The 21,960-nt window shown below is 36.6% G+C and overlaps 2 protein-coding genes across 5 annotated transcripts in view; both read left to right on the plus strand.

Moving 5' to 3' along the window:
* The first annotated feature begins 343 nt into the window (after positions 1 to 343).
* Positions 344 to 10,632, plus strand: rps6kb1b (ribosomal protein S6 kinase b, polypeptide 1b). Its single transcript, XM_067365726.1, has 15 exons — positions 344 to 514; positions 1,232 to 1,275; positions 1,443 to 1,563; positions 3,362 to 3,430; positions 3,513 to 3,660; positions 3,988 to 4,045; positions 4,256 to 4,356; positions 4,456 to 4,546; positions 4,699 to 4,789; positions 6,674 to 6,781; positions 6,865 to 6,927; positions 7,656 to 7,733; positions 7,828 to 7,935; positions 9,532 to 9,644; positions 9,740 to 10,632. Exons 1-15 carry the CDS (start codon positions 446 to 448, stop codon positions 9,984 to 9,986), a joined length of 1,509 nt encoding a protein of 502 aa, XP_067221827.1. The 5' UTR covers positions 344 to 445; the 3' UTR covers positions 9,987 to 10,632.
* A 4,348-nt stretch (positions 10,633 to 14,980) lies between these two features.
* Positions 14,981 to 21,960, plus strand: part of snx19b (sorting nexin 19b) — a 36,053-nt gene continuing 29,073 nt past the window's right edge. For all 4 annotated transcript variants that reach the window (XR_010892178.1, XM_067365356.1, XM_067365358.1 and 1 more), the window contains exons 1-9: positions 14,981 to 15,137; positions 16,041 to 17,637; positions 17,859 to 17,997; positions 18,080 to 18,180; positions 18,299 to 18,418; positions 18,508 to 18,629; positions 18,725 to 18,818; positions 19,928 to 20,114; positions 21,559 to 21,688. Coding sequence is in view for 3 of the 4 variants with exons in the window: in XM_067365356.1 (XP_067221457.1) it covers positions 16,060 to 17,637; positions 17,859 to 17,997; positions 18,080 to 18,180; positions 18,299 to 18,418; positions 18,508 to 18,629; positions 18,725 to 18,818; positions 19,928 to 20,114; positions 21,559 to 21,688 (2,471 nt within the window). In the remaining variant the exon portion in view is untranslated. The remainder of the gene's footprint in view (positions 15,138 to 16,040; positions 17,638 to 17,858; positions 17,998 to 18,079; positions 18,181 to 18,298; positions 18,419 to 18,507; positions 18,630 to 18,724; positions 18,819 to 19,927; positions 20,115 to 21,558; positions 21,689 to 21,960) is intronic.

The following is a 21,960-nucleotide window of genomic DNA, read 5'->3' on the forward strand; positions in this document are numbered from 1 at the left end:
GGATTACACTGGACATTATTTTATATAACTCCGATTATATTTGTCTGAAAGAAGAATGTCATATACACCTAGGATGGCTTGAGGGTGAGTAAATCATGGGGTAATTTTCATTTTTGGGTGAACTATCCCTTTAACAAATACAACTTTTGATTTTAATAATGTATTAATAAATTTTGAAATTAACATAAAAGTATTGTTCATTCTTTATTCATGTTAAGTAAATTTGTTAACTAATGAAACTTTATTGTAAACTGTTACCAATTTTTTGACAGCTACACACATTAAAACACTTTGAAGTCCAGCGTGAGTATTTTCCCGCATTCCTCCGCGCGGGGGTGTCAGTTCGCGTCCATGCCGGTCATGGCGACTGTGCGTTCATGTCCATGAGGCGGGAAGCGCGAGCTCCTCACGCGGTTTGAAGTGATCCCAGACGGCGAAATCAACGATGGCTGGCGTTTTCGACATCGATCTGGACCAGCCGGAGGAAAATGTCTCCGATGATGAGCTGGAGGAGGTAATGGACGGACGGTTTTGAAGTAAACGGCACGCGGGAGCGTGTTCCACCCCGAACATAGTGCAGGCCTGAGGCCCGAGGAATAGCGTCAGGCTGCTTTATGTTATGCTAACAGGCTAACACGATACCCGTACAGTGTGTTTTATGTACTGTATAACTTTGATATTATGCCTGTCAGCACATGTGTCAGAGATTTTGGAGTTTTACTACCCGAAATATGTTTTATATATACTAGTCGAAAATAGAAGCTGGAGATAATAGGGTTGTATGTAAGCTTACTACTTGACAGTACAGTTACGGCAATTTAAAGGGCTGCACGTATGGGTTGCCTTTCACATAGGATGTTACAGTGCAGCATTATTTTATATATATATATATATATATATTATATATATATATATATATATATATTATAATATAATATGCATGCTTGCGCTTTAAATTATTTACTGAATTTAATAAGTCTTTTTACGAGGATAAGTCAATTAGGAATTGCAACGCCATAGATGGTGCATGTCACCTTATTGGATCTCTGGGAATAGTATTGCGAAATCCGACCCCTTAAGTTTTCATGTTCAGACTAGAAGTGCTGCCAACTGTTGCCTCGTAACGTTATCTCTTCGTGTACTGATCATCTCTCCACCCAACATAACGCTGTTCATTACTGCAGTGCATTGAGCTTTCATTGATCATGCTTTTAATACTTCTCTTCTGCAGGCTCAGATCAATGAGCTTATGGATCAGTGCAGTGGCTTTGAATTGTGAGTATATGTAGTGGTTGCAATAAAAATTCAGAATGTTTTTATATTTGAATAAAAAGTATTTAATAAAGTTGCATAGACAGATTAAAAAAAAAAAACACTTGAAAATAAATAAACGGCATCATTATTCTAACCTATCATTTGTCATTTTTGGTTTGTTCTTATAGTAACATGGACGACTGTGAGAAAATTGAGATATCGGAGGACAACGTGAACCAAGGCACTGAGAACATCCGTCCGGAGTGCTTTGAGCTTCTGCGTGTGTTGGGGAAAGGTGGTTATGGAAAGGTAATTTTTTTAATGTATCTTTTTTTTAATTTTTATATCAAGTATATATAGCAACTGTGTTATTATATACCAACTAAAACAAATTTGTCCAATTTTACAAACCAATCACAGTTTGTTGACGTAAAACCGTAAAAAGTTCCCTTCGACGTGCATGTAAACAGTATACAGACGAGGCTTTTGCGCCACATTCTGCTTTTTAACTTCGCAAAATATAAGTAAACCATATTAAATTGCGCATCTTTGTTTAGAGCAGGTTGTCTCGTTTCAAACAAGCCCAAAAACAACATAACATGATGTGTAGATCTTGAGAAAATCCTCACGGAGTGATATGACATGCTGCTTAGCTAAAGCTAGTGTTTTCCAACATCATTTGAAAGTTCAACAGATGGAAACTGGATCTTGGGTGATGGTGGACAGGGATGATGTGTTGAGAGACCAATCGGACACTTTTTACAGCTGAAGCGCGCTTAGAATAGATCGATCACTCAGATTGACTGGTCTTTACTGTGCGCCGTAGAATAGAACGCTGGAAGATCATCACTTATCAACCAGTATCTTGTTCCTTATTCTATGTAATTGTAAATATTTTTATGCTTTGTGGGATTTACACAATGTAGGTAGTTCTTATGTTTAGTAAAACACTCTGATCACTTTTTTTTTTGGAGAGGTTTGTGGACTTTCGATAAAAAGGCTACCATGGTTCCAAATGCCATAATTTTTGATTGCTTTGAGATAGCAACACGAAATTTGGCGCAGATGCAATGACATGATTGTGAACAAGCCTGATTTTATGACCTGTCATATATACTTAATAACCATCATGCCAAGCATGAATAATAACCGAATAAATCATGAATTGCATCACCACATTTTTTCTTTTTTTTTCAGCAGTGTTGTTGTAGCATAAGAACTTCCAGGTCAAAATCTGTTTTCTTCAAAATATGAAGGATTTTCATTTGTAAATTATTAGCTAGTATTTAATTAAAATATTTCTTTAGAACAAAACAGTTTCAGAAATTTCATGTTTTAGTTTGTAGGTAGTTTTGTACACTGTCAAGGACAAAGCTAACCAGCAAAACTCAATATTAAAAGCATCCTAAATTTTACGGGTTCTTTTTTTTTTTGCCAAATAACCCTGCATATGTGTCAACCCCCCACCCCACCCCCTCACCCACTGAAAAAAAGTTCAGGCTTTTTTTTTAACTTTAACAAATGAATCCATTATTTTTAAGTATGCCACTTGAAATCATGTGAAATCATTAAAAATGACTTCAAGGCGTAAGCAGTTAACAGTGACATTCAACAGAGAGTTTGCATAGCACTCATATATAAAGCTTGAATGAACATGATTGGTATCGGCCAATCATGATGACAAGAAATCAGTAGTCTGTATCGGCTGCAAAATTCCTGATTGGAGCATCCCTAGTTTTGTTAATTGAAATAAAGCTGAAATGAATTAAAATAGAGCTGAATTAGCCAAATATTTGAAATGTTGCCTGATATAAGTTTGTTGAAACACTAAAATAAAAAATAAATTGAACCTAAATATTAATATTTAAAAAGAATGAAAATTAATAAAATGACAAAAGCACTTTACAAAATTACTTAAAAGTAAATTAAAATAAATATAAAAAATGCTTGAAAATAAAAGCTAATTGAAATATTAACAAATATATATATATATATATATATATATATATATATATATATATATATATATATATATATATATATATATATATATATATATATATATACTAAAATAACACAATTTAATTTTTTTTCTTTTTTTTAATAGGTTTTCCAGGTTCGGAAAGTATCTGGTGCAGCATCAGGAAAAATATTTGCAATGAAAGTCTTAAAAAAGGTTAAGCAAATACCTTCCATTTGAATGCAATAATTTACATTTGTCACAACGTCTCAATGTCACCTTATTCTGCTTCTTGTAGGCTATGATTGTACGTAATGCCAAGGACACAGCGCATACTAAAGCAGAGCGGAACATCTTAGAGGAAGTCAAGCATCCTTTCATCGTTGATCTAATCTATGCCTTTCAGACGGGCGGCAAGCTTTACCTCATCCTTGAATACCTAAGTGGTTCGTGAATCAAGAACAACCTTTGTCTCTTAGAGATAGATAACTTCTCATTCTTTCCACTCCCCTCCTGTTGCTGTGGAGTTGCTAAGGAATATATTCTGCCGTTGGTGGCATTCCTTTTGTGAATGTCTTTCTTTTTTGCGTTTTTTTTGTTTTGATGTTGTTGTTTAAATTTGTGTGCTGAAATGTTAAATATGTTAAAGCAAAACAGTACATTTGCAGTGCGATTTTGTTTTGAAATCTGATGTGGTAAAGCTTTACTATCAGTCCATCTCAGTGTTTGCTCTTAAAACTGATGTTCATGGTAAAAACATTTTTCTTTTGCAGGTGGGGAGCTTTTTATGCAGCTTGAGCGAGAAGGGATTTTCATGGAGGACACAGCCTGGTAAGAGAAGGCGATTTGTTTAGTTTTGTGACTTTTAAAGTATGAACTTACTATGTTAAAATGTAACCATGGTTAGCACTTTAAACATAAATAGTGTTTTATTGAAGTGTCAGTTTTTTTAACAATTTAAAGGCACATGCATATAGAAAGCTTTAAATTCAACATGATGAAATGAACAAAGATAATCAGCTCCGGGCGTTTTACATGCAGCTTTTACTTGGCTGAAATCTCTATGGCTCTCGGACACCTCCATCAAAAAGGCATAATCTACAGAGATCTCAAACCTGAGAACATCATGCTCAATAACCAAGGTTTGGCTGCTTCATTTTGTAATTTAGAAAGGAGTGAATTGACAATGGAAGAACTGAAAAATGTTTAAATTTAATAAACTGTTTTCTGTCTTATCACAGGACATGTAAAACTGACTGATTTCGGGCTGTGTAAGGAATCTATTCATGACGGCACAGTGACCCATACTTTCTGTGGCACTATTGAGTACATGTGAGAGATGTTTAAAGAAGTCCTTAACATCCCTGTAATGTCCAAGTTGCTAATTTTCTGTTTTGCAAATGCCTCTGTTCATTGTCTGACATACCTGTGTGACATGCATTTAGATGAATTCTACAGTAGCATGAGAAGTTCCTTTATTTCAGGGCTCCAGAGATCCTCATGAGAAGCGGACACAATCGGGCTGTTGACTGGTGGAGTCTGGGGGCTTTGATGTATGACATGTTAACAGGAGCAGTGAGTATGCGTGTCTTGTGAATGTGTCTTAGTGCAGTGCACTAGCTTGCAATAGTTGAATTTGCTTTTCGTATTTACATCCTGCAATTTGTGTTCTAGAATTAATTTCAGCAACCATTTAGTGAGTTTGGCTAGTAAAAAAAAAAAACAGAAAAGAAAAAAAAAAGAATTTAATAGTTTTTTTTTTTTCTTAATGCAAGCAATTTTTTTTTATCAGTTTACTTGAAAGCGATAAAACTGAACATATTCTTCCCTATAATAAAGGGAGTGTAACAAGTAGGGGCAGAAAAAACCCCTGAATATTCGAATCCCAAAATTGAAAATCGAATACCTACCCACTGAACGGTCCAGCCCTAATGTGTTGCTTTTAAGATATTAATGAAATATGTTAATTTTTTCTGTCCACATTCATGTAGTTTAATTATATTTAATTCTGGTTTCTAAAGACTGCTCAGAAATGGATTCATTGTAATTATATTATTTTTTAAATTTATTTAATTATTATTATTTTTTAATTTCTTCTTTTTCTCAATTTGTTCTTTTACTAAATATTTAGATAATATTTTTAAAATATAAAAATCTTTTAAAAAAATCATGTATTAATTTCACATACTGTCAACTTAAAGGTGTCATCAAACGTTTTTTTTACAAGATGTAATATAAGTCTAAGGTGTCCCCTGAATGTGTCTGTGAAGTTTCAGCTCAAAATACCGCATAGATTTTTTTAAATTAATTTTTTTAACTGCATATTTTGGGGCTTCATTAAATGAGCCGATTTATGCTGTGCGGCCCCTTTAAATCTCGTGCTCCCCGCCCACGGAGCTCGCGCTTGCCTTAAATGGTGCGTAAACAAAGTTTACACAGCTAATATAACCCTCAAATGGATCTTTACAAAGTGTTCGTCATGCATGCGTCAGATTATGTGAGTATTGTATAATGTTATATTGTTTACATTTGATTCTGAATGAGTTTGAGCCTGTGCTCCGTGGCTAAAGCTAACATTACACACTGTTGGAGAGATTTATAAAGAATGAAGTTGTGTTTATGAATTATACAGACTGCAAGTGTTTAAAAATGAAAATAACGACGGCTCTTGTCTCCGTGAATACAGTAAGAAACGATGGTAACTTTAACCACATTTAACAGTACATTAGCAACATGCTAACCAAACATTTAGAAAGACAATTCACAAATATCACTAAAAATATCATGGATCATGTCAGTTATTATTGCTCCATCTGCCATTTTTCGCTATTGTTCTTGCTTGCTTACCTAGTCTGTTGATTCACCTGTGCTCAGATCCAGACGTTACTGGCTGCCCTTGTCTAATGCTTTTCATAATGTTGAGAACATGGGCTGGCATATGCAAATATTGGGGGCGTACACCCCGACTGTTACGTAACAGTCGGTGTTATGTTGAGATCCGCCTGTTCTTCGGAGGTCTTTTAAAAAATGAGATTTATATAAGAAGGAGGAAACAATGGAGTTTGAAACTCAGTGTATGTCATTTCCATGTACTGAACTCTTATTTAACTATGCCAAGATAAATTAAATTTTTCATTCGAGGGCACCTTTAAAAGATTTTCATCTAACAGTTTTAGTAAAATGACAGTGTAAAAGCCAATTATCTAATGTTCAAACCAAAAATTTTATTTTGTTGTAAAATGTTACATTTAATGTTTCCTTACACAGTATAAATGGATTTTAACCCCAAAAAGATACAGCTGCCTTTATATTTATCAGCGGGGTCCTGTACAAAGGGGATCATCGTACTTGGCATTAAAAAGTTAACCCTAGTTTTAGTCAAGTTTTTGAACATCCATACTTTAAATGGATCAGAGGTTTTTTTTTTTTTTTTGACATGGGTGTCTCTTGCCTTTCTAGCCCCCCTTTACAGGAGAGAACCGGAAGAAAACTATTGACAAAATTCTTAAATGCAAACTGAACCTCCCACCCTACCTCACACAAGAAGCCAGGGACCTTCTCAAAAGGGTAAGCTAATGTTTTTTTCATTAAAAAAAACAAACAAACATTATTTGGTCATTTTGTAATAATTTTTTTCAATTTGTATTCAGCTACTGAAAAGAAGTGCCTCATCTCGGCTTGGGGCTGGACCTGGAGATGCGACAGAAGTACAGGTCTGTTTGCAGCTCTAACAATATCAATGTTAAACACAACATGAAATCTTTACCCTTTAAAGCCTGACATATGAAATAGTGTACACCATGTTTGACAGCAACTGAATTATTATTATTTTTTTTAATGGAACAGGTTATCAAACCATTAGACAAAATATTTAAAAAAACAAAAAAAAAGTATGCATATGTGTTTTTTGTTGAATGTCATAATTGATACATCAGGGTTTTATGGCTCAAATAGTATGGTATAAGAGAATATGGAGTTCACACTTTTGAGGAGGAAGAAAACGCCTAATTTTTATTCGGAAGCCCAAATTGAGTAAACTGAGCCATCTGGTGCAGTTCCTGATATTTATATGGCCAAAAGTAAGATGAAAGTCTGATAGCCTGTTCTGTAAATCAATGAGATTTTATAACCGTATAGCAGACTACTTACATAAAATGCATATAAATTTCAGTTGCCACTATCTCAGTCTCTCAGTAATGTCTGAAGTGAGACTTTTATTTACTAAAGTATAAACTATCAATCAGAGGACAGAAGGCATGTAGAAGATTGTGTACAATGTTTTTTTATTATTATTTAGCAAAGTTTTGATCGTGTTGATAATTTAGTGGCCTTAGAAATTTGCATATCAAATATGACACGGTGGGATTTAAAGGGTTAGTTTAAACTGAGTTTCTGCTGCTTTTTAACTGTGATTTTTAATTTGCTTCAATTGATCTCCTAGACTCATCCCTTCTTCCGACATGTTAATTGGGACGACCTTCTTGCGCGTAAAGTAGAACCACCATTCAAGCCTTTCTTGGTAACTACCACCACTTTTTGTTTTGTGCGTTCTGGCATCTTAAGGGTTAATTGAGTATATATGAATGACATAATCTGATGTCTCATTTCGACAGCAATCTGCTGAGGATGTGAGCCAGTTTGATTCAAAGTTCACCAGCCAGACTCCCGTTGACAGTCCTGATGACTCCACACTGAGCGAAAGTGCAAATCAGGTCTTTTTGGTAAGGCAGCCAAACATGATTTTTCTGTTCTCTATGGAAGCTTGTTTCTGCCACAGAATAAAATGGTGATTGTGACTTTTTATCTCGCAAATACATAGTTTGTATCTTAGATTTGAGGAAATTCTGAGTTTGCCGCTTGAAATTGAGTTTATAGCTTGCAATTCTGAGTAGGGTTGCACGGTGTACCGGTACTACGGTAGTATCGCGATACTAAAGCTTCAAAATACTGGCGATGCCATTGTATTTTTCAAACGGTAGTATCGTCAGTACCGTAAGGAATGTTGTATGTGCGGCAGGTACACTTCAATTGAACATGCGTGCCTGCAAAAACATTACAAGAGACTGCCGTTGACTGTCTGCTGTGCCCTGTGTAGTAAATGCTCTGTAGAATTAGCGCCTTATTGTTTCCTGATGCTTCAGTTAATTTTGCAATGAGATAAAGTTGCGCTTGCACGTTGTTGTTGTCATTTAATCTGGAGGAAGGGTCTGAAATTCACTTAATTAACATCATAAAATCTTTATATAAGACTGAATTCTCGCAGTTTTCCGTTGCTCATTTGGCCACTTCTGGAAAAGATTAAATAGTTTGTTTCTAGAAACACGAGAAACACGATTCAGACAAATGCAATTCCATTCATCAATAAGTTATAGCGGGTTTGCTCTCGGTTCTTATCAATCATACCAATCGTGATTTTTTAATTATAAATGTATTATATGTTTTAATATACATACTGCTCTCCAGTCAGGGTTAGATATTTCAAGATAGGCTGGCAAAAATGCTCCTGATAGTTCGTGACACGAGCAAGAGCGCTGTTTTTGTTTCGTTTCTAAATGAATCTGTTTTTGAACAAATTGGGCGAGTCACTGACTCACTAATCCATTCATTAAGAAAGTCATTTGCTTCGTTCCTGAATGAATCAGCCGTTTTGAACGAATCGGTTGAATGATTCATTGACTTGATCATTAACACTTGCTGCCACCTACTGGCGACTTTAGTCTCCCATCTAAAAGTAGGTCTATTCTATCATTTTTTACCATCTAAAAGTAGGTCTATTCTATCATTTTTTTCCGCCAACATTTTTATTTCTATATTCAAATTTTATATTTGAAACATTAATATCATAACATTATTTATGCAATTGTAATTGAAGTGTAAATGCATAAATGTTACATCGTAATGTCAGTTCATACAGCTTCTGTGCAGTGCTAAGATGAATTTTGTTTACAATGATTCATTTGATTGGTAATAAAAGCCTGTTATTCATTCTCATTAATGAAGTAGGCTATTCAGAGAAAAATCTGGTCTGTTTTCATGTTTTTTATGAAAGTTTGGTTCATTTTGTATACTGCATGGTATCACGATACTACTTGGTATCCTGATACTTCAGCTGGTATAGTATCGTAAGACATTTTTATGGTATCGTGACAACCCTAATTCTGAGTGTTTTTTTTTTTCTTCTCAGAATTGTGAAAATTGTGATAAAAAGTTGCAATTACCTTAAGTTTTTATTCTGTGGCGGAAATAAGCTTCCATAGTCTTCCTTGTCTGTTTTGAAAAAAATCTGTGCTTTTCTTATCTGCTTTTAATTCTTACAGGGTTTTACCTATGTAGCTCCATCTGTGTTGGAAAATTTAAAGGAGAAGTTCTCATTTGAGCCAAAAATTCGTTCACCTCGCCGGTTTTTGGGAAGCCCTCGAACACCTGTCAGGTAATTAGATTTTTTTTTTTACTTGTAAATGCAACAAATTTAAAAAAAAAAAATCATCTAATTCAATTTTAACCTTGATTTCTTCCATCTTTCAGCCCACTTAAGTTCTCAGGAGATTGTTGGCCACGAGGTCCCACCTTACCCGAACCCTCCTCCCTCCAGTCCCCCACAGAGCTCGCTATGGAGGTGTCCACCATGGATCAGATGGATGTCCAGGCTAGTGCCGAGGCCACCGCCCCTCTTCCCATCAGGCAACCCACTGGCTCCAACGTGGGCCAGTTTAAGCAGCAGGCCTACCCCGTCATCTCCAAAAGGCCAGAGCATCTACGTATGAACCTATGACCATTAGTCCAACTTAGAGTTTTCCTTTGCTTTCTCTATTTCTTTTATATGGACACATGGGGAGAAGAAAGGTCCCCACCATCACTTCCATCTGCTATATACTGTCCTTCACATCTGATGAGCATGTGTCTTTCACTGAGTTTGAGAAACTGCTACAGTTCCTCTCATCCCAAAAACAAAGAACTCATTCTTAGATGATTCCTGCCATTACATATCAAATGGATTATCAGGATCGGGCCTTCTTTTGGATTATCAACTTTTTTACATGATTTTACCATAAAAGGAACAAAAAAAAAAAAAAAACAATCATAAAAAAAGACACTATTTGCAAATGTGCAGATAAGTAGATGGTCCTGTCAAGATGATCAAGTGATGTTGAGGAATTGCTTCCAATGGGATGCTTTGAGTTTTTACAGTATTTCCGAGGAAAGTTGAATTGCTTTCCAGCTGTTAACGAATTGTACAAATCATTGTGGATTGCAAAATGAGATGCATTTGTGGGAGTTTCACCCAGTGGAGGTTTGCAACCTGACTCTGAAGTCTTACACGTTTTTAAATGAGTGTATCCCACAGTGCTGTATAGATGATGGATAAATACACGAGCCTCAATAAAAACAAATACGTTGACTTTTGAAACTTTATTACATGCTGGGGTGTCGAATTGGAGAGCTTGTGAGATCTCAGCAGCTGCCAACAGTGGTGATGATGTGCATTACAAGATCGTGCATTTACACCTTTATTAGTCTCTTATGCTCAGCAAGGCTGCATTTATTTGATCAAATACAGTAAAAACTGTAATATTGTGAAATATTACAATTTAAAATAACTTTTCTATTTAATTTATTCCTGTGATGAGGGCAAAACTGAATTGTCAGCATCATTCCTCCAATCCTCACTGTCAGCATTGGTAATATGTGCTTTTTTGAGCTGCAAATCAGCATATTAGAATCATTCTAATATGCTGATTTGATGCTCAAAGCGTATATTACCTACAAATGCTGAAAAATAAAGCTAAAAAAAGCATTTATTTGAAACAGAAAGCTTTTGTAACATTACCACAAATGTGTTTACTGTCATTTTTGATCAATGTAATGCTTCCTCGCTTCAAAACAAACAAACCTTGTCTACCCCACGTTTTTTAAAGGTAGTATGCATAAGAAAACATGAATGCACACTTTTTCTGTTGTATGGCTTTTTAATCAAATTATTTTTGTCTTATTTGGCATTTGGGAGTGGCGTGTTAGGTTGGTGGTGCAAAATTCGGATATTTTTTTCTGACACTTTACTATAAGGTTCAATCGAAAACAATAATACATTAGTTATCATGAACTAACAATGACAAATGCTTTAACCTAGATTAATAAATGCTTACATTTCTACATTTTAAAGTTGAATAAATTAACAATTAAATGCATTATGAACTAACATGAACAATAATATTTTCATAAATAAAAATTAACCTAGTAAAATTCATTCATTTTTAGTTCATGATGCCTAATGAGTTTATTGTAGTGTTTATATAACATTTTTATTTTTTTTATTTTTTTGGGGTAGATCAGTGGTTCTTAACCTTTTTGACTTAAAGACTCCCTATTGTCCACAACAATTTCCCCATGACTTTTCCAGTTTTTCATGATTAATTGGATACGGATTTTTATAAATACTTTTAAGACAATTTGCACCTGATTAAAATATTTTAGAGCTTGGCAAAACTAGAAAAAATTGTTCAATATAAAATTCCTTTGGAGATTATTAATTTATCTGACTTTTCCACATCTAGAAATCACACTTTTAATATAAGGCTTTCTCTTATATCCAGGTTTTCCAAGACCATAGGAATCTTGCTGCTTCAAAGAAAAGGGAAAGAAAAAATGGGTGAATTAATTATTTTTTTAAAATTTTTTATAGTTGTTTTGGCTTGTTTTGAATGCTTCTGTCTCATTTGAAATAATTTTAAAGGGTTAGTTCACCCAAAAATGAAAGTTCTGTCATTAATTACTCCCCCTTATGTCGTCCCAAACCCGTAAGACAAATTAAGATATTTTTGATAAGATCCGATGACTCAGTGAGGTCTGCATTGCCAGCAAGATAATTAACACTTTCAATGCCCAGAAAGCTACTAAAGACATATATAATATAGTGGGTCAACCTTAATGTTATGAAGCGACAAGAATACTTTTTGTGCACCAAAAAAACAAAATAACTTTATTCAACAATATCTAGTGTTGGGTGATTTCAAAACACTGCTTCATGAAGCTTTGAAGCTTTAGGAATCTTTTGTTTCGAGTTCAGAGCGTCAGTGGTTCAGAGCGTGTATCAAACTGCCAAAGTCACGCCCCTCAGTGGTAAACCATTGAAATTTCGAAACTCTTATGATGTAAAGAAGCCTCATTTACTGAAATCGCATGACTTTGGCAGTTTGATACACGCTCCGAACCACTGATTCGAAACAAAAGATTCCCAAAGCTTCGAAGCTTCATGAAGCAGTGTTTTGAAATCGCTCATCACTAGATATTGTTGAATAAAGTTATTTTGTTTTTTTGGCGCACAAAAAGTATTCTCTTCGCTTCATAACTTTAAAGCTGGACGACTGTAGTCACATGAACTGTTTTAAATATGTCTTTAGTAGCTTTCTGGGCATTGAAAGTGTTAATTATCTTGCTGGCAATGCAGGCCTCACTGAGCCATCGGATTTCATCAAAAATATCTTTGTGTTCCGAAGATGACTGAAGGTCTTACGGGTGTGGAATGACATGAGGGTGAGTAATTAATGACAATGGCATAGAAGAACCATTTTTTGTTCCCCAAAGAACCTTTGAGTGAACAGTTCTTAAAAGAAGCATTTGTTCTTACTCTGGTTTAATGTGTAGAATTACACATTTTAAAAATCATAACCATTTTTCTCTATAAAGAACCTTTTGTGTAATGCAAAGGTTTCACGGGACCATCAATGCCAATAAAGAACCTTGAGGCCCTCTGGTTGAGAACCACTGGTGTAGATTTTTCCGATCCTCCCAGCAACACACACTTTGTGTACAACCGGGTTCTGCCTTTTTGGAAACAAATGAGCAATGACTGATCATAATGACATGTAGTTGGTGTAAATCATTTAGAAATGAACACCCATGCATATGGAGGTGCGCTTAAACATTTTTTTTCCCCCTCAGGATGTAGCTCTTGCACAATATGTCTATGGTTTGTACATAGGGGAGAACTCAAATACAATGTTTATAGTGCAATATAGTGCTTGGAAAAATTATTTTGTGTCAAGTCAACAGAGAGAACACACTTCAAAATATGTTTTAACTGATGGAATCAGTCTCTAATAGCCATATCTGTGTGTTTGGAGGGGTGTATTGAGGAATTGGCACATTTGTTGTACATCACTTCTGAGCTCTTGTTAGTATGAGCAGGTTGTCTGAGCCAATCAGAATGATCTACACTGTAGGTCACTGTCCAGCTGGACATGATTCAAATGGACTCAGACTGGCTGGATCAATGAGTTCTGAAAGAAAAGTGGCCCAGTTTACCTGAATTAAACCCTATTTATCTGGCCATGTTCAGCAAAATGTGTGCTTTTTCAGCAACACCTGTGTTTAAATGCTTTCTTCAAGAATCATGAGATGGCTGTAGAGGAGAATTATTGGTTGTATACACAGAATGTGTATTTAAATCTTGTCTGTTGTTTGTACAGTCGATTAGAGGAAGTGCAATCTGGGGAGAACAATAATGGTATTTGCATATGACAAACAATATGGTAATCTCATCTGCGTTTTTCAGGGGATTCCCTAAAATTTATAGCATAACGGAAATAACTGTCTGTTTCTGAGGAACATGGGTTGTAGAAGGACTAACAGTTTTAACAGCACTGGATGATTCATCCATTTTCAAAAAGGCAGCTGGCGCTGTTTTAACTCCTGTAGCTTCCAAACTTATGATGTGGGACTTCAGCTCAAAGTTGTTTTTATAATGTTCACTGACATTTTGTTCAACAATTTAAAGGGTTCACCCAAAAAATGAGAATAATGTCATTTATTACTCAACCTTATGCCGTTCCACACCCGTAAGACCTTTGTTGATCTTCGGAACACAAATTAAGATATTTTTGTTGAACTCCGATGACTCCGTGAGGCCTGCATTGACAGCAATGACATTTCCTCTCTCAAGATCCATTAATGTACTAAAAACATATTTAAATCGGTTCATGTGAGTACAGTGGTTCAATATTAATATTATAAAGTGACGAGAATATTTTTGTTGCACCAAAAAAACAAAATAACGACTTATACAGTGATGGTTGATTTCAAAACACTGCTTCAGGAAGATTCGGAGCACAAATGAATCAGTGTGTCGAATCAGTGATTCGGATCGCGTGTCAAACCGCCAAACTGCTGAAATCACGTGACTTTGGCGCTCCAAACCGAAGCTTCATGAAGCAGTGTGTTGAAATCGGCCATCACTAAATAAGTCGTTTTTTTTTTTTTTTTTTGGTGCACCAAAAATATTCTTGTCACTTTATTATATTAATATTGAACCACTGTACTCACATGAACCGATTTAAATATGTTTTTAGTACCTTTATGGATCTTGAGAGAGGAAATGTCATTGCTGTCAATGCAGGCCTCACTGAGCCATCAGATTTCAACAAAAATATCTTAATTTGTGTTCTGAAGATTAACGGAGGTCTTACGGGTCTACGTAAAACAGAACAAGGGTGAGTAATTAATGACAGAATTTTCATTTTTGGGTGAACTAACCCTTTAATTTATATATATATATATATGCAAAAGAGACTTATTTCAAAAGCATTAAATCTTAATTATTCCAAATTTTTGACTATATCATCCTCATGTCATGTAGTTTCAAGAAACGTTAATTATTAAAACCTTAATGACCGTGTTCTACTCATTGTCATTGTGTGGGGAAAAGTGCAGAGAAAGTGAATGGTGACTGAGGCTGTGTTGTGTAGCAGGACGCTGCAGTGATCTGTATGACCTCTAGAGGACGACAAAACGCTGAATGAAGGTAGTACGTCATCTGAGGTGGAAATGACGAGGAAGAAGCTGTCAAAACACTGCAAGGCCGTGCGAGTCGGCGTTTAAACATGAATTGGTTATGCTCCAAATTTGCACCTTACATTTAACACCGATGGTAAGTTAATTTTTATTCAATAATGGTTCACTGTACCATATATTAATTTTTTTTTTTAACATAAGTACGAAACGCCAGCTTGATAGGCTACCCATCAAAACATACAGCAACGACATTATATATGAAGTCATGATAACAAAATCAGTAAAACTAGTCTTTTATGTTAAGCTTGATAGTCTTTTGTTTCAATAATTTAAACTATATATCTACTATTTACAGTTTTAAAGTATTTTTTTATCAAATCGCTGATCTTTAGTCGTCCCTTACAAACAATTGTCATGGTAACCATATTTAAAGGTTACCTGCTTTAAAACCATGATAAAAAAATGTAATATTATATTAATATGAATATTATGTTATAATTTAACATTTAATAAGAGCCATGTTACCTCAGTTTTATTGTAGTAACAGAGTAGAGATGTGTGACTCCCAATGTTAAGAATAATGGTCCATCATTTGTTTTTGTTTTTTTCATGAACAGATTCTTAAAGAGATCATTTTCACCTAAAAATTAAAATTCTGTTATCATTTACTCACCCTCATGTTTTCCAAAATCGAATGACTTTCTTTCTTCTGTGGAAGAAGATGATGAGAAATGTCATATAATGTTCATATAATGGAAGTCAGTGGTAACCAAAACTGTTTGGATACCAATATTCCTCAAAATATACTCTTTTAAAGAGAGTGAGTCATACAGGTTTAGAACGACATGAGGGTGAGTAATGATGACAGAATTTTTATTTTTGGGTGAACTATCCCTTTAAACATTTACATTTGGTCCCTCAAGTAATGAATATTTGACTACACACAGTACATGACAGTAATTGTAGAATGTGTGTTATTTTGCTGGTTATACTTTTGTAAAAACTTAAAAATGGTCTGTTTCTCCATTTTCCTTCACAGGACCATGTAAATCTCTGCAATGTCTCCTCCTGAGCTTCTCAACCCGAGCCCCTGGGCCTTGTCTGAGTTTTTGGTCCAGAAGAGGCTTCTCGGTTTTGGGGCACTGCTGGCCTGGATGGTCTTGTTCCACCTGCTGGTCAACGTTTGGCTCCTCTGTGTCTTCACAAGCTTCTTAGTGGTCTTAGGTGGTTGGCTGGGTTCCAAGGCTGTCCTGGACTCGGACAGCGTTTTTCATCTGGAGCGTTTTTTTAAGCTGGAGGAGATCCCACCTAGTGCCGAGAGTGAGCAACAACTGGAAGATGAAATCCAGAAGACTGTTGGCAAGATCATACGCGATTTTGTCACCTCATGGTACGTCACCGTTTCCAGAGAACAGGAGTTTGAGGATGAGGTGCACAATGCCATGATATCCATGGCAATGGAGCTCAAGGGTCGAGCAGCAAGGGTCGACACGAAAGCTTTATCCCAGAGGGTGTTGGATCTATCTGGATGCCACCTTCAGTGCTACTTGAGTGCCAAGGAAGGACAAGAGGTGGACAAAGATGGAGATCTCTGGGAGGCGTACAGCAAACTCTGCCCACCTCATCCTGCTCTTCAGAGCTCTGCTGTTGAGGTGAATTACGTACGGGCCATTGTAGATCTCCTTCTACATGTTCTTGTACCTCCTCCACATTTAGAAACCCGAACAGGTCGATTTGTGGTGGGCGAACTTATCACGTGCAACGTTCTTCTGCCTTTAATTACAAAACTGTCCGATCCAGACTGGCTAAACATGTTGATTGTAAGCGTCTTCACTAAATCCAGTGAACCAACCCCAAAACCACAACCGGTAGAAGTTCAGGCTCCACCTCAAGTTGTATCTACTCAAGAAAACGCACCACAAGAACTTAAGGTTCCTTGCGTTCTGACCCTAAAAGTCACCCCAGAGATGCCCAAAGTAACTGAGGCCCCAACGCCAGAACTTGCAGCTTATGATGTTATTGACTCCATTGAACTTTATTCTCCACCAAACCTGGAGGAAGATGAATCACGGCTGACAAAACCGTTTCCGTTGGGTTTTAGCCCCAGGGATTTTCTGCGACTCGGCAAGCCCAATCCATTCTATCAAGAAACAGACTCTGATTTGGAATCTCCTCTGACAGACTTCAAGCGGAGCTCCCTGGAATCGCTAGTTTTGATTGGCACAGAGGAGACCCTTTCAGAAAGATTCACAGATTGCACAACTCCAGTTGACACTGTGTTAGATCTTGAGGATGAACTTCCAACTTACACCAATACAACAGAGAAGGAGCTATCGGTACATTCCGCCGGCATGCCCGAGGAAGAGTCATCAAGCTTTTGCAGTCTTCAGCCATTGGAGAAAAGTACCTCGAGCGCAGACCAGCCTGGCCTGGTGAACCCTAGTGAGCTGGCTTTGACTGCGCCCATCCAGGCCTCTTCACCAGCTGGGATGGCCTCCCTGACACCTTTCAACTTTGAGCCCCTAAACAGCCCAGAGGGTCCGGTCATTATCCAGAACCTCCGCATCACTGGCACCATCACTGCCAAGGAGCACAGAGGCACTGGCTCACATCCCTACACTCTCTACACTGTGAAGGTGAATTAGCGCTCACTTTACTCTTCCCTCACATTTATATTCCCTTTGCTTTCATTGACAAGATATCCAATACATTTTTAGCACTTTTATGAGCACATTTTAGCGAAAATCACACACTTCATGAAAATCTCCAGTTCTGTAAAACAGTAATCTAGGGAACGGAGCTTAGCAAAAAGTCATTATAATGTTTACCTGATAATGGTGATGTGTTTGTCTTGCAGTATGAGACAGCCGTGGATTCAGAGAATCCAGAAAATTTGCAGCCCTTGGCCTATCACACAGTCAATCGACGATACAGCGAATTCCTCAACCTTCAGACCCGTTTGGAGGAGAAACCCGAATTACGCAAAATTATTAAAAGTGAGCAGAGCACATTAGTCCCATCGGTTGCAAAGTTTTCCAAAACAGTGTTTGATTAGTTGTCTTGTTCTTTTAAATGTAGATGTGAAAGGACCAAAGAAAATCTTTCCTGAGCTTCCATTTGGAAACATGGACAGTGACAAAGTCGAGGCCAGGAAAAGTCTTTTGGAGACATTCCTTAGAGTATGTTCTTTGAATTTCTTTATTTTAATATAAATTACGTATTCCTGACAATGTTTACCTAGTATTCTATTCCACACAACTTCTTTTAAATGGCCATTCCTGACTTCTTTTATTACAGCAACTTTGTGCCATTCCTGAAACGGCCAACAGTGAAGAAATGCAAGAATTTCTCGCTCTAAACACTGATGCAAGAATTGCCTTTGTGAAGAAACCTTTCATTGTTTCACGCATAGACAAGGTACTTTTCAAAATGCACATTGTATGCTTTGACTAAATCACTTCACAAAAATACCCTTTATGATTTGTATTCAATATATCACTTGGCAGTTTGTGGTGAACGCTATAGTGGACACCCTGAAGACGGCCTTCCCTCGCTCAGAACCACAGAGCCCTACTGATGACATGGATGCAGAGCCTGATGGGAAATTGTCCACTGACAAGAAATCCAAGTATGCCAAGAGAGCTGCTTTTTAGTTTTTCTGAATGTTTATAGCTGTAATTAAGTTTCTTTATGACTAAAACACGATTCTTTCTTCATTTCTAGGTCTAGAATGAGGTTCTCTAGTAAAATTTCCCCTGCTCTCAACGTATCTGACATGAAACCCAAAGTGCTTTACTGCTGTGATGAAAGCAGCACTGTAAGTAGCAGTCGTCATTAAAGGGTTAGTTCACCCAAAAATGAAAATTCTGTCATTTAATACTCAAGATATTTTAGTTAAAATCCCATGGCTCAGTGAGGCTTCCATAGGGAGCAATGACACTTTCTCTCCCAAGATCCATAAAGGTACTAAAACCAAATTTAAATCAGTTCATGTGAGTACAGTGGTTCAATATTAATATTATAAAGCGACGAGAATATTTTTGGTGCGCCAAAAAAACTCCAAAATAACAACTTATTTAGTGATGGCCAATTTCAAAACACTGCTTCAGGAAGATTCGGAGCACAAATGAATCAGTGTATTGAATCATGATTCAGATCGCGTGTCAAAATGCCAACGGCTGAAATCACATGACTTTGGCACTCCGAACAGCAGATTCGACATGCTGATTCATAACGCTCCGAATCTTCCTGAAGCAGTGTTTTGAAATCGGCCATCCATAAAGGATTAGTCCACTTTCAAATAAAATTTTCCTGATAATTTACTCACCCCCATGTCATCCAAGATGTTCAAGTCTTTTTTTCTTCAGTCGAAAAAAAAAAAAAAACGTTTTTGATGAAATCATTCCAGGATTATTCTCTTTTTAGTGGACTTCAATGGCCTCCAGATGGTTGAAGGTCAAAATTACAGTTTCAGTGCAGCTTCAAAGGGCTTTAAACGATACCAGACGAGGAATAAGGGTCTTATCTAGCGAAACGATCGGTCATTTTTGAAAAAAATACAACTGTGTATGCTTTATAAACACAAATAATCATCTTGCACATGCTTCCGCTTTCCACATTCTTCAAAAAGCTTACCCTGTATGTCCTACGCCTTCCCTATTCTGCACTGAAACTGCAATTTTGACCTTCAACCATCTGGAGGCCATTGAAGTCCACTATAAGGAGAATAATCCTGGAATGTTTTCATCAAAAACCTTAATTTCTTTTCGACTGAAGAAAGAAAGGCATGAACATCTTGGATGACATGGGGTGAGCAAATTTCTTTTTTAAAAAGTGGACTAAACCTTTAAGAGCAAGAAGCAAACAAGGAATGGAAATACACAAAAGCAACAGGCAATATGCATTGATTTGTCATTGTTTTTGAAGATTTTCAACGGTTTCTCATTGAATGGACTGGAGAGCTTCATCTCAGAGAAGGAGCAATTTGAGGTTAACGCTCCAGGGTTTGATGCTGATGCAGAAAGAAGCGGAGGCTCGGGATCCAGATGGGATATGAAACCCTGCACATGTGTCAGAGCACAGCTACAGAGTGAACCTGCCTTCTGTGATTCTGGTAATGACTCTTGTATAAGAGAAATAATTATAATTATTATAATAATACTTGAGGTCAACTCGATGTAATGATGCAATCACAGCTGTTCTTGTGTTAACATCTTACTTGAGGGGAAGGTTTCATTAACAAGTACTTTAAAAATATAGTGTACAAATCATATGGACCACTTGTATGGTGTTTTTGCTTCTTTTCTTTTTGAATTCTTCTTCTTCTTTTTTTTTTTTTAAATAATAATGTTTTTAGGGTTATTAAATGGTTGACTTATCCTTTAAGCCAGTGGGATCTTAATGTTTAAGGACCCCTGTCTTCCAACACAGTTTTAAACCCCCCCCCCCCCCCCCCCGCCCCCCCAACCCTCAGAACTCCCAGAAATAATTATTTTGTGACTCCATAAGTTTCAAGAACTGTATGTTTTCAATAAAAATTACTACGACTAGAAAAAAAAAAAAAAAAATTATATTTTGATTGTGTTTTGAGCATTTTAAATTAGATTAGGGTTAGATTATTTTAATATACTACTAATAATTTATTCATTTAAATTAGCGATACCAAGTCGGTACTGAAATTTTAAAAATATGACGCTTTGAGCACTGTTTAGCGGATTCTGTTTGGCCATTGTGTTGACGTGCTCATCAGATATGTCTGTGATTGGCTACAATGATCAACACATGGACAAACGGCAAACAGAAGTGTTTGAATTTGAAAGCGGGAGCATTTTTTGAAGCAGGCGTCTATCAGCGGACGGTCCTCTGATAGACGCCTGCTTTCAAACGCTCTTGTGTGTATCTGTGTAAGCACTTGGTGAAGAGCGTCATTGATGTCTATTTACAACATGGTTTTGAAGCACTGATCATTGTAGCCAATCACAGGCATATCTGATGAGAGCATCAACACAAAGGCCAATCAGAGGTGTTTATGAATCTGCTCAACAGCGTGCAAAGAGTCATATTTTTTGAATTTCAGTACCGACTTGGTATCGCTGTTGATACTTTTGACAACACTAATTTAAATACTGCCCCCCGATAGTTTGTGAATGGCCCCGGGCCCCGGGCTCCTGGTGGAGAATCACTGCTTTAAGGACTTTGGATAAGTAGTACTGATCTGTGATATCTATGGCAACTCTAGAGGGCAGCATTGTACTTTCATAATGTTGCTGAGTGTCCCTTGCATTGACAAAAACCTGCCAAAAAGCTTTCATACTTCTGTTCAGGAAGTCATTTCATGTTCTATGTTATAAAAACATGTTAGTGATTGGATCTGTGTGTGTTTATATTTTGTATTTCAGTTGTACTTGTGGACATGGAACATGCTGTGCTCATATTCATTCATTCATTCTGGAAATCATTTTACAAACACATTTTTTTAAAGATTTTGATTCTCTCATAGTCATTTCCAACTGTGACTCATGCATGTTTATCATGTGCACTTGTGTGTTTGTGTACAGCGAGTGAGACGGTTCTATCTGACCAGGCCCTAAATATCCTGTGCGTGCTCTTGAAGGATCAATGGAGTTGGCTCTGCACAGAGAACATCCAGAGGACCATCAGACTGCTATTTGGGACCCTTTTAGAAAGGTGGGTCCACCCCAATGATCGGAGCAGTTCCCTTTGTAATAAATCTTTGGTAGCTTCTTGAATTTAAACCGGATTCACAGATTTATTTTGCAGATTTATTAATACCATTAGAACACAAATTTCATCACTGCTGAGAAAATTCAGCGCATTCATTATTTTCTCCCCCTCTTTAATCAATTGTTGAGAGATTTTGGAGACGTTGTCCTGTCCAACACATCTCTCAACTCAATGGGGAAAGAAGAATTTTTTCAACTCAGTAAATGTTATAAATC

This window comes from Chanodichthys erythropterus, chromosome 17 (assembly GCF_024489055.1).
Source record: "Chanodichthys erythropterus isolate Z2021 chromosome 17, ASM2448905v1, whole genome shotgun sequence".
Taxonomy (NCBI): domain Eukaryota; kingdom Metazoa; phylum Chordata; class Actinopteri; order Cypriniformes; family Xenocyprididae; genus Chanodichthys; species Chanodichthys erythropterus.

What these genes read in the sequence shown, in the direction of transcription:
- rps6kb1b (XM_067365726.1), top strand. Translation starts at nt 446, where the DNA reads ATGGCTGGCGTTTTCGACATCGATCTGGACCAGCCGGAGGAAAATGTC. An exon ending in CAATGAAAGTCTTAAAAAAG is followed by an intron (nt 3,431 to 3,512) that starts GTTAAGCAAATA and finishes TGCTTCTTGTAG; the next exon opens with GCTATGATTGTACGTAATGC. An exon ending in CACCATTCAAGCCTTTCTTG is followed by an intron (nt 7,734 to 7,827) that starts GTAACTACCACC and finishes TCATTTCGACAG; the next exon opens with CAATCTGCTGAGGATGTGAG.